At 38.0% G+C, this 13,419-nt stretch overlaps 1 protein-coding gene across 4 annotated transcripts in view; it reads left to right on the plus strand.

The window, feature by feature from the left end:
• Window positions 1–8,995: 8,995 nt before the first annotated feature.
• The window catches only part of map7d1a (MAP7 domain containing 1a), a 47,862-nt gene continuing 43,438 nt past the window's right edge, over window positions 8,996–13,419 (plus strand). For all 4 annotated transcript variants that reach the window (XM_015044701.1, XM_015044703.1, XM_015044702.1 and 1 more), the window contains exon 1: window positions 8,996–9,400. In XM_015044701.1, coding sequence (XP_014900187.1) covers window positions 9,370–9,400 — 31 coding nt within the window. In that variant the 5' untranslated portion in view covers window positions 8,996–9,369. The remainder of the gene's footprint in view (window positions 9,401–13,419) is intronic.

Consider the following 13,419-nt stretch of genomic DNA (forward strand, 5'->3'; position numbering starts at 1 on the left):
CGAGTGATCTTTAACTGATAAACTAATGTTTGGCCACATGCATGTAGGCTCCAGTCTTTGTCTATAGGGAGATGTGGGTTTGGCTCCATGGGGTTCGGTTGTCTGTACAATGTTCTACACTGGCATTCAAAACCTTGGAATGTTTTTATGAAAGTGTAGTTTCTGCATCATTGGGAGAACAGAGCAACATATTTATGAGACCTCTAGGACGCAAAAGAGCAGTTTGAGGATTTTAGTCGTTTATGGCTGCTGGAAACCTTTGCATAACCAAAAGATTTTTGTCTCAAAAACTTCAGAATAAACAAAAACAAAGCATTTGATTCATTATACATTGCTTTCTTGTCTTTCAAAATAGAGCTCTGGTGACTGCCACCTATGGACTATGTTCCTTTTCTAGCAAAAAACACAATATCATTTTGTTTTTACATAAATTAAATATAATGAAATGGCTGACTCAACCATGGGGAAGACTTCAGACTTTGCATTCCTCCAGCAGACAATCTTTAACGCCCTCTATGTGGAGGGCAAACCACAAAAGGCCACTGCTGAACATTCACAATGTGCTCCATCCAAGATGATTAATGGAAAAATGAGTGGAATGAAGTGTTGTAGAAAAAAGGACATTGTGAAGCAAAGTCTATTCTAGAAGCTGAGGGAGGTTAACATCAGTTAAATTGCAAAAGAAGACAACATTTTATAATGTTGCTTCTCCAAAACATGTCAGATCAAGAATATTGATCTGACATGTTATAGATTAGTAGAGATGGCTAAACAAACAAACACATGGATAAATTGAGTAGACATAGATTTTAAATACATTTTTGAGAAAATAGGGTAAGTGTTACCAAAAACAGATTAAAGTATTTTGTCGTAGTAGAATAACTAATTCTGCGTCTGACCGATGATATGTTGTTCTTTTCATGCTTGTCTCTGTCTAAAGTGGTCTTTGTGCTATGAAAAGTGTATTTCTGTTTCAAGGTTTCATATTTCTTTTCTCTTTTTTTTTTTTTTTGGAGAATAATCCCCTCTGACCAGCTATGTGCAGTTTTGAAGTGCACATATAATCAAATACAGCCCAGACTCCTAAAAACATTAAATTAAACCTTTAATTCAGACCTAAATCACAAGCCGGGAGTCAGAGACCAACTTCAGTGTCACCAGTCATCTTTGGTTTATTGAAATGTAATCTGGCAGTGTTTGCAGGGAGAAACAGGGCTCTACTCCAAACTCCCTGCAAGATGACGGTGCTTATTACACTGTCTCATGGGTGAGTGACTCCAGTTCCTGAGGGCTGCTGCTCTGCTTGTTTTAGATGTCTCCCTGCATGAAAACACCTGATTTGAATGAATTGGTCATTAGCATATTATTGCAAAAATTGGTAGGAAGCCAAAGAGACTATTTAGCTATTTAACTAAGATTATGTGGGGCAAAGGACACATTGAAGACAGAAATTGCTCACCCTATGGAGAAAGCTAATTCCAGCTAATTTTATCTGGCATGTCGACTGTGTCTATTGACCAATATATGTGAGGGTGAAAACTTAGATGGAGTAATTTGAGAGCTCTTTGTCTGGATACATACTGCAGATTTTGAAATACTTAAGATAGTCATAGGTTGGTGGGGAAAATATGACAAGACTAATCTGATACCGATCCAAAGTAATCAAGTTAGTTAGACAGTATCTTGTCATGCAGGATTCCTTACATGATTGTAGCAAAGGCCTTTAAAAGTATGAAAAGGCTGTTTTCCCTTCAGAGGCTAGTCATGCTTTGCTGATGTATTTGCAAAACATCTAAAAGAAATCCCATCTCACCATCACCTTGAAGCACAGCTTTAATTCTCACATTTAGTAGTTTATGATGTTGAACGAATCAGGAGCTGTCTCCATAAATCATGTCAGACATCATGCCTCTTGTGTCCTTGGAGGGTGTCAGGAGAAAAAAAAATAATACTCAGATGCCGCCATCCAAATTCAGTTTGGAATCATCAACTGCAGTCGCTCCTTATCTGCTTTATGTTTGATAAATAAAATGGAAGATGAACAAACATGAATTCTTGCTGCGTATGGCTCAAAGCAACATTAAACACGCTCTGTTTTCAAATTTCTACATGTTGAAGTTAGAATGAATTATTCTGTTTGTAGGGTCTTTTTTTGGGACAGGTTTCTATGAGGTAGGGCGACTAAATTAGCTGCTGATCCCAGCCTACAAAAATAACTCAGTCACTGAGCCTATTGCAGTAACGCTGGAAAGAGCTGTCAACTCATATTTGTTTCTTGTTATAAGTGCTTTAGTTTAATCTAATTAAGAATATGTCCTGTTTTATGTAGTCTATTTTAATAAGCTTTACGGCACAGCAGCATTAACACTGTCTATATCCAAAGGCTCAACTCTGATTCTGTACTGAGCTAGTGAACGATATGCGGTCATGGTTGGATTCTTTTTAATATTTTCTTTGTGTGATGACTTAGTATTGGAGATTTCCTTACATGCCATCTTTTCCCCTCTTGCTTTTAGAATGACTGATTATGTGTAGAAAAGTGAAACTTTTAATGGCTTCCATTCACTGTTGCTAAGCTTTTAACAATAACTGCCTAGTTTGCAAACATAGCATAATCTAGTCCCACGGTTGTTCTGAGAAAAGGAAGTCCCTATGCTTTTGGACATCATGGTAACAATGTTGGTTGGAATCAAAGCTGAATTATGATGTCTACTTGAATGCTGCCCCATTTTCAGCAATATACTAAGTCATAGTTGCATCACAAATCGCCAGTTACCCATTTCCTGAATAACAGCCAAAGGAACCTGGCACAGGGTGCAATAAAACTCCTGATCTCCTTGATCTCCCAGGTACTGCTCTCAGACAACTTCCTCTCCTCTCTAGACATTACAAATCACCATAAAATAATGATAAAGCTGGAGATTCACTGCTTTTGTCTTGCATAACCTTTGAGTTAGAGACAAGGCTAGTTTACTTACCTTTTCATTCGATCTGAAGTATAACATTTCAGTGTGAATCCAGAAAAAGGGAATCCTTGTTATTTATCTATAGATTAACAACAAGCTACTCCAGTAATAGTACTCCAATACAGTAATGATTTTAAGTTGAGTCTGTATAACTATTAATCTTAACACAGACATAATCATTTTGACCATAGTTTAGTGTGTCTGAGAATGCATGTGCTTATGGGAGTCCCCTGGTGGTTTGGGGTCCCTCTGCAGCACTTTAGTTTGCCTATGCCTTGGGCCAGCACTGCAGGAGTTCAAATACAAGTGTTACCTTGCAGAGTTTTTACAGGTCAGACATTCCTGCCATTCATTTTCTTTTACGGAGATGTAAACGAAAGCAATATGATCACATGGCATGTTATGAGTACAATCGTTCCACTGTTGTTACATAACTAAATGTTGCTGATACATTGATGTATTGAAAGTAGATCTGTATCTAAAGACAATTATTGAAATACTTTTTCAATTATTTTTTGTGAATTGTTATGCTCATATCCTCATGTTTTGTTGAGGTTAAGCTGTGTTGTGCTATTTGGATTTCACAGGAGAGTTTATAAGTTATCTTTATTGCTTTTGGAGAACCAGGATATTTTTTTACAAGCAATCAACTGAAAGGCAATTATATTATTTACTCAGTTTCATTTGGCATGCAAAACTATATCCTGTGAAGAGCTATTTCTTTTAGCAATACTAACTAAATTGTGTTGCAGAATAGAGTAACTGCTGTTTACTTTTTATGTTGTACGACTATTCCAGTGGGAAAGCATTTCTCCAGTTCTACGTAGAATTAATTCCAAATGTAATCTATGATCTTGAATTAAAAAATAATCCCTGGTACAATATGTGTCCACATAATACCAAGTTTATGTGTTACAAAGAGACTGGTGTTTGACCCAAAAAGCCTTTTCAGCATTAATCTCTGTTGTTGTGAAGCCACTCATCGGTCATGTGCCACAAAATCAATGATTTCTGCAGTAGAGAAATCAACCTTTAGACCTCGCCAGACATGATTAAGGAAACTGATACATATATGTTCTTTTAAGAGGCTGTGTCTTCAATTAGCCACCATGCAGACGTAACAGAAAATACAACAATACACGCACACACACACACACACACACACACTCAGTCCTAATTACAATTTAGATCAACAAATTATTATGTATATTTTTGGAATGTGAGTGGAAGCTGGAGTACACAAAGGGAGCCCATATATGGATTGGGAGAAAATGAAAAAGGGGCCTAGGCTAGAAATCAAACCAATTCATGCAGCATTAGTTAAAAGGAAACTAATGAAACAAAATCTGTATCTTTGACATTTCTGCTCTTTATTATTTCTGCCAAGTATTTCATTTAGTCATATTAATTAGTGTTGTTCATTTTCCACTTCCCCTTGATAAGTCTGGATTCCTGCTGCTGATGCTCTTGTAACTGGTCAGTTTAAGGTCAATAAAACTTAATGACATGAAGTGAAGGGTTCCCTTTTTACATATTCAATGAAAGGTCAAGGCATAGAACTACCACCCTCTCGTTCTATTTTTTCTGCCTCTGCTATTTCCCTCTCCTTTTATTGTGAGTTGTCATGGAAATGAAAGCCCATAAGGATAGAGTGGGGGTTGGGGGGCATCTATTCTTGAGGCAGTAGTGGGGTTGGTAGTCGGCTGGGAGTTGTAAAAACAGAGCAATTCATGCACTTATAAACAGAGAATGCGACAGACCAGAAGGGAGGTGGATGCGTTGGGGGTGGAAGAGGGAGAAAGAGTCCAGGGAAAAAGCAGAATAGTGAGAGGCCCTGGGGGGGGGTAGCCGCGATAGAAGCCAACGCCATGTGTTTTTGGCCCTGTTTTCTTACTGATAGCACGTTTCAGAAAGATTACATCATGACTTACAAGACTCTGCTGTTTGAGACAGACTGCAGACTTCACTGCTGACTGCAAAATGAACTCCTGGTAATGCCACCTGTTGTAGAAAAGTTTTTCTTTTTTTTTTAATTCTGTGTAAACATTAGTCATCGTTCATGCAATTATATTTTGAAGGTATGCATTTTTATGCCAGTATGGTGTTTTTATTTTTTATTTTTTTGGATGATTTAAGAAATAAAAATATCAGAATCTTGCCCTTAAGTCTAAAGGAAAATTTCGATTTTGCAGGGCTTTGGAATGTTGCTGTTGTTTGGAATGCAGTTTGCTTGCTTTTCCCTGAAACTCATTTGCTTTATTGAAATGTTTATTTATTCCTTGATGATACATAAATTAATTCTGATGCATCATATCCTGAAGGTGAAAAGATTTCTGTTTCTTACTCCAATTTCTTCAGTCAAAACAATCAAATCTTATCATAAATGGTGTTGGACATGCTTGGACTATTTCACTTTTTGCCACATTATGACCAACATTTTCAATATATTTTATTAGGATTTAATTTGTTCAGCCAGTACAGAAACACAACTCTCTTCCACATTATTTCTCTATCCATCTTTGCACCAGCACTTACAGATAAGCAGGGAATGTGAAACACGTCTTGGATCTTGAAACTTAAATAACACCAGGAAACTAATAATATAGTCAAAAAAATCATGTGAATCTTTGGGCTTTTCTACAGTTGCTGTTGATGAGTTGTTGCCTTGTTGGCAGAAGCCAGTGCTCCTGTCACAAAAACGGAGAAAGCTGACAGCAAAAACACCCTATGACAGTTCTGTAATTTGCAATGAGGAATGATGGACCTAGCAATGCACACTAACATTTCAGCCAGGAACCGAAAATAGTAGATTCATTTTTTGCTCATTCTTTCCTTATCCACTACCCTGTTCATGCTGCTTAATGTGCAAAATTTGCTCAGGAGAAAATCTTGTGTGTTCAGTTATCTATACCATAGTCTGGGTCAGTGGTCCAGGGAGATTCTAAACATTCCAGCTATTGTTATTTCATTACCAGGATGAGCGTCAGCCTCGCCATTCACAGCAGCTGACCTGCAAACTGACTGGTGAGTCAGTTTTTTGGTTGATTGCCAGAGGAGGATAGTAACTAGGTACATTCACTCAGCTGCATCTTCTTGGATAACTTATTGGAAGAAATAAACTTTTAGATACCAGAAACTTTGAGCCAGAAGAAGATGAAGTTGATGGCAGCCATTATTACAAAGAAATGAAGAAATGGAGATTATAGTATGAGAATGTGATATAGTAAAGAACCTGTGATAGGTGATATCCGTGAAGTAGTTACCTTTATTTTTTATTTTTACAATTATCATACAGCATAATTAAATATTCTACATTGAAACCAAAGAACAACACCTGTTTTCAGGCCCAAGCAATTTTTTTTAAATAAATACAGTAAAATAATCATTTTAATCATCAATACAAAGTACAGTAGGACAAATTGGGCAAAAATATTTGCCAAAATTTGCCAAGCTGTATTTAAATACAGTAACATTATTGGCACACAGGTAGAAAAGAAGCGCGGAGATTGTTTAGCCAATCAGGACGCAGAACACAATGCACTGTGAAAAAAAAACTGCACAAAAAAAAAATCCTCGAAGCAGCGAGGCCTTGAAAGGTGAACCGCGTTATAGCGAGGGTTCGGTGTATTTCTCTTATTTAAAGACAAAGTAAAGACGTTATCTTTGGCCTTCTAAAATGACCAAAACCAAAAAAAAAGGAAGAATGAAAACCATCTGGTTTTCATCAGGTTTTAGTTCAATCTCTGTTATCTTACATAATCTCTTTGTATATCTTAATTCTCTCATTCAGTGTCTTAAATCTTCTCCAGGCTCCTTTCACTGACTCTTCAGTTTTCTTCTTTGTTTTCAGGATACCTTGTGGATATTGGTGCAATCACTTTGCTCCCTTTTTGATGTTTTCTGTTTACTCACTTCTTTTTTAGAGACCATGTGTCAGCGAATGAACTGGTGATCAAAGTCTTTTCTTGATTAGGAAGAGATGGAGAGGCTCTTCCAACAATGTGCAGTGAAAAGCCCCAGATACACAACGCTGTTTAGAATCGAAAACACAAAATTAAAAGTAAAAGCCAGTAGAGGAAAGAGCATACAAGCTCAGTGACCAATGATAATACCAGTCTACTAAATTTTCTAAGATCATGCAACATTTCTACACATCTAAAGAGCAATTATTAGGGACCCACAGAACTACAGCTGCTGTTTTGCATGCATCTCACTTTGGATGGCTCATTAACGCAGTGAAGTACACCACTGTGTGATAACTTAAGACATGCTTCCTGACTCTAAGGCATGCTTTCATCCTGTGCCCTTTAATTTTCCTATCAGACTGATAATAGAAAGTTTTAAGTGTTGAATGTTCAGGGCCAGGCACTGTGGTATATTTTATACCACAGTGTTTCTATGAACTCTTGAAAAGTAGGAAACATGATTAAAGTAGTTTCCTGGTCTAGATAATCATGACGAAAGAACAGATTATTTATGCATGTTTATATTTCCATACTTTACTCCCCTATTACTAAATATAATAATGTATCAGTGACACTGGAATCTTCTATGATAATCTTGTTGTGATGTGATTTTCTGAATCAATTGACAGACATGTGATTACAAGTTGAGGGAAACCCTGAGACAAAAACATACTTAAAAATATTTTTTTTACTTTAAAACCAGCTAGGCGCCCACCCCAAAATTCACCCAACCCCCCCAGAAAACCTCAGCCATCCTCCACAGTCCAGTTGCAACAACAGGTGGCTCGTGGGGGTTTGGGTGAGCGCGACTCAGCAGCTGCACAAAAGGACCCAACCAGGATCCTTTAGATAGGGTGTCCCCTCTCAAGCGTGCCGAGGCGCCTCTGGTCCTGCCCCCAGTCACCCGGGCAGATGCTCTGAGCGATCCACAGGTGGCAGATGAGAGGAGACGCTGGACTCCTATTGTTACGTAACACAGATCAGTTGAAAGGGCAGACCTTTTTGGAAGTGATTTTATTCACCTTAATAGAGAAAAAGACTTAATGAGCCAACACAACATGAGCACCAGGTGTAGAAAACACATCAAACAGCAAAAACCTGGCAAGCAGAATGCAGTGATTCATATAACCCATAAAATTCCTTCACTGTGCTTCCTTTTAATTGCAACCATGTTCTGGTTTCAGTTTTTGTATTGTCGTTACTTGGCAACAAAATTTTGCAACAAACTCACACACTTTAATGTTTTTAACTGGGATTTTCTCTGCCAGACCAGCACAAAGTAGTGTGTCATTGTGAAGTGTAAGGAAAATGATACATGGTTTCCAAACATTTTTTTACGAATAAAAAAAAAAAAAAAAAATCCTGATACCCTTGCTAAATCTAGAGACTGAAATGTATGCCAATCCTTCTTTGTAAAATAGGTCTGGCTCAGATTGGAACATCCATTTTCAAGTCTTAACACTTATTCTCACTACAAGTTAGGTCTGTACTTTGACTGGACAGTGGCTTCATATTTTTGTTGGTTGGAGTTTCAGTGTTCTACTAAACTCTTAAGCATCTATTTGGTGGTATTATGTGAATAAACACGTCTAACAAGACATGCTGCAGCTTTGCTCTTTCTCCTCATTTCTGTATGAATTTACAGTTGCATAAGTGGTGGACATAATTTGCATCACTGTATGTGTCTGGTAAATTCCACATGTGCAGCTTCACAGTTTCATCTGTTTTTTTGTGCGTACGCAAATAATTCAGCATAAGCAAGAATTTAGTAGAACCCCCCCCCCTTCACCCAAGTCTTCGCAAATGAGGCCCCCGAAGTTTTGTAGGCAAAAATACCAAACTGAATCCTAGGGGGTGTGATGTTTCCTTCAATTAGAAAGCAATGGAGTTATTCTCGTTTAGATATGCCTTTGTGCAATATTTAGGACATCTATAACCAATATGTGTGCGATTTGTGTTTTTCAGAGAACAAAAATATATGGCATATGTTTACTAAATGTCATTTAAAAGCAGCGGACTCCCCTCTGTTTCATAATGGTAAAATCCGATGTGGAGCGCAGCGAGATCACAGTGAGCAGCGCATCAGCTGTGCGGTTGTCTTGGACTGGGGAACTTCTCTCCCCTCCTCCTCCTTTTATTCCCCCAAATTCCCTCGGACAGCGCTATTTTAATTCCCAGCAGCATACCCAACCAGCAGTGTTCAACTACAGACGCGTTCAGAGTGTTTATCACCTTTCTGGACTCTTTGAAGAGGATTTCCTGGCTTTTTTTTTTTTCCTTTTTCTTTTTTTCCTTTTTAACAAGTGGAGAGACTCGACCAAGTTTCCCCCTCCTCCCGGCTTCTGCCTGAGGAATGAGAGGATTGCCGGGGAGGAAGAGCCGAAACTCTCAGGTCTGAGCGAACAAAAGGACAGAAACGGAGGGAACTGCTACTGAAAATGGAGGAAAAGACTCTCCCTGGAGCAACACGTAAGTCTTTACTCATGGGCTGGAATGTGGTCAGTTTGAACGATTCGGCGACTGCTTCGTCATTCACCCCCATTTCCACACTGAGAGGAAATTTAAAGTTATGTCCTGCAGAGGTTCAGAAATAAGATGAACAAAACGCCTTGGTCGAAAATAAACCTGTTAACGTCATTTATAAATGCTAACTCATTGGGGTGTCATGCTAGCACAACATAAGGACCAACATTTTGGAGCAAAAATGTTTTGACAATGATAATGTTTAATATAAAACAGCAATTACCCTAAGCAAGACACCGTCATTCTCACCCCTTTAACCGCTTTGTGTCGTTCTCCATTCATTGCGCAGAAAGCCATGGAGGTTATAATAACACAATTTGCTGTAGATGAGGTAATCTCACCAGTCCCATCCCATCCCCCTCCTTATGTTAGGATTAGATCCCCACTAACACGATGCAGTTACAGACTGGGCTCCATCTCTGTGCAGAGGACGTTTTACATATTCAGTAGTGCACAGGTGGAGAGAGAGGTATGGAGTGCCAGAAGTGCCACAATGACTTATTTTGCGTATAATGTTTAAATTAAAAATATAAACAAATGCATTTATATAATCTGGAATTTATTACATGAAATGTGAAGATATTGTATATTAAACTTCTTTATTTTAAATATTTTTTAAATTTTATTTCACTGTTTTAGTGTGCTGCAGTGCACTGTAAAATAATTTAAGCGACCATTGTGACTTGCCAAGTAGACCCCAACTTTTACCTGATTAACCAATGCAACAAGTTGACATGAGTTATTGGAGGCAGTGATTGCTCTGCTCTCTGAGATTTCTTAATACGTTTCTGAATTCTTGATTACTTCATCAGTCCAGACCAGTGCCATGCTCCTCATTCAGCTGTTGGACAGTCCCTGGATACTTGCCAGTTTGAAGTCTTTCTTTGTAGTACAACTTCTCTTTTGGTGGCATCAGATGTTTGGATCTCCACATTGAAGCATTTGAGCATTGAGATGCTGCCTCTTTCTGGAAATAGCACAATGCAGCCTCGTCCTTCAGACAACAAGAAGACTTCCTTCCTGCTGACGGGGGGGCTTTATGGAGGGAGGCTAGCTTGTTTTGGCTTTGCATCAAGAGGGAGGTTAGACGTGTTCCACCCTATTATGTGGGAATCCTGAACGGCAGCCTGCATCGTGAGCGTTCTGAATAGACACAAAACCTTAAAAGTCTCAAAGGTAATTTAGCTTGTCATCTGACTCACAGCAGAGAGAAGGATACATTAACTCTTCAGTTTCATTTAATGTATAGTTTGCCAGTCTTGTTTATCAATGTTCAAGGTGTTTTCCAGGTTTTAAGATGCAATGGGTAAAAAGAAAGTTTTTTACCTATTGAACTTTGTCACATTCAGTCAGATTACAACCCTAAATTTAATCGTCTTTGTGGAAGCCCAACATAAATAGTGAAAACTTGTGTTTGCACAAATAACAGCTTGACAGTTAGGCATGCATCTATCGGTCTCATTTACTCTGGTATCCTTAAATGAAATGCATTGCAGCCTGTTCTCTTCAGAAGTGACCAATTTGGAAAATACAACCCAGCTTTGTGTAGTTGTTTTGTGAAAGCATGAGAGGTTTCTTGGTTAAAAAAAACAAAACAAAAAAACAACATCTTTATGCAATGTAAGTAACACACTAGACATTGTCGAGATCAAGTTGTGAAAATTTTAAAGTAATGTTAGGTTACAAAACAAATTCTATGCTTTTAATATCTAACTGTGCACTTTGCTTGCTGAAGGGAAGCTGCAAACTGAGAATCTGTTGACTGACCAGTTATGAGTTGTGCAAATCTTGACTTGCATGATCCCCATAGTGAAACATGGTAGTGGCAGCATCACACTGAAGGTATGTTTTTCTTCATTTCTTTAAAGATGGGCTACCTGGTTAGAGTTGGTATGAAGATGGACTGAGCTGAAAACAGATAAGCTGTGGGAGAATCATGGAGTAGTTTAGAAAGCATATTCATGCTAGAGAATGGCCCTTTTCCTACCACTTTGATAATGCCATTTTTATGCTGTGTCACATAAAAGCAAAATAAACAGTAAAGTTTGTGGTTCTAACATAAGGAAATGTGAAAGAGATACGATTGTGTACTGATACAATGCTCCAGCAGACATTGTTGATTATACTTTTGTAGATTTATTTTCTCGTAAACCTTCTGAAGCTTTCTCGACTATAACATTAAGCATCTATAACATCTATGCTCTCATTTAACAAATGAGAGCATAGATGTGTTGTTTTGAAAACCGTAAAAAAATGGTAAGAATATTTAAAATTAATCTTCTGAAGCCTTGTCTTAGCTGTGTGTTGCCCACGTAAAACATGCTTGAGCAAGAACTCAAATAGCTGGGCTAGGCCTCCCTAGCCACAAGATTGTTCAATTTATCTCCTCCTTTGAAAGGTTTGTCCTTGGACCTGAGCTGTTGAAAGCTCCATCACCAGCCCTGAGAAAATGTGCCGTCAGGATTTTTTCCCCCCCATATCTTCTAATCCGTCTTTTCTTCTATTCTCTTTTTTTCCCTAAATGTTTTGTTCTGCTGCTTTTATGTCAGCCTGCACTCTTTTTAAGTGTAGCACCTGAGCAACCCAGGCATGAGAAGCTAAGATAAGCAGGGACTCTACTTTTTCCCTGTATGTATTTGGCATCCTCTGAGAAATTTGTGCTTTAGTTAAAAAAAAAAATAATTCACTTGATTTTGAACCTGCATCGCCACACTTGCGGTGAAGAGTAAAGAAAGGGATGATGGTGTAATCCTTGTCTGTTTTGTAATGAGGCAGAATCCACCAGCTTTCGCAGTCAGAACTGCTTTAGCTGTAAACAGGATCAGTCAACTATGCTTTTTCAGCCACAGGAGTTATGTAATTCGGGGAAGGGGGGAAGCATGCAACATTGTCCCATTTTTGGAGCAGCTTTGAATCTCTTTGTAAAGAAATAATAGTCTGGATCCCACAGACCCTCCTAGTTTTATGGTCCAATTATAAATCCTTATAGCAACAGAGACGAGTCTTTGTTTAGCAGCGGGGCTTAAAAAGTAAGCTAAAACTGGCAGTTTGATATATGCTAGATTCAACTTTGACAGCGTGTATCAATTGTATGGTTTAAGTCATCGGGTATGTAGCATTACCATAGCTTGAGCTTAATATTTGTGTTATTAAAGATGTGAATAAAAAATACATAGAATATGCATTTTTTTCATATTCATTTTTTACATTTTAAAGTGTAGAAGATGAAGTCTGTTTCTGGATGACATATTTCAAATAGGTTTTTACTTCCATGTGTGTATGGTTGGTTAGATTAACATTGAACACATCTGTTCATAAAGTACCTGCAAAACCTACATATTGTCACCGTAGCTATAATGTGGTGTTCATCTACAAAAGGGTTTCTCGTTCCCAGCTGTGCAGATGGATGCAAAGCCCAGATTCAGCAGATTTCAAAGTGGCGCTCAGCCGTATAAGCTGTACAGAAACAGACGTGAGAAGATCAGAAACATCAGTCACAAAGAAACTGATTGAAGTCACTCCAGCTTTGTGGCAGTGAGGCCTTGGTTTGAATCCACAGCACAGTTGGTGGACTGTGACATACTAGTAGTTTATGCTGCATTGTACTGTGTCACACTCGGTTGAATATGTTGACAAGAAAAATTTAGAAATACAACGACCACAACTTTTATGGTCTCTATTTTGTTGTTTTTATTTTTATTTTTTTTTTAGCTTTGACCAGTTATAGTGATTTTGGTCAATTCAAGTTTGACATTGCAAAAAAGACTTGCTTGAACCCAGATGTAATAATCACCTTGTATTAGAAGCATAAATGATGTCTCACACTCTGTGTGTGTGTGTGTGTGTGTGTGTGTGTGTGTGTGTGTGTGTGTGAGGGAGCAGCAGCTTTGTTTTTTTTTTTTTTTTTTTTTTTCTGGTTTGTTTTTTTTAAAAGTTTTAAAAAATTTTAAATTAAATTTTTTTTT

This window comes from Poecilia latipinna, unplaced genomic scaffold (assembly GCF_001443285.1).
Source record: "Poecilia latipinna isolate Pla-1442-1.1 unplaced genomic scaffold, P_latipinna-1.0 Scaffold688, whole genome shotgun sequence".
Lineage (NCBI taxonomy): Eukaryota > Metazoa > Chordata > Actinopteri > Cyprinodontiformes > Poeciliidae > Poecilia > Poecilia latipinna.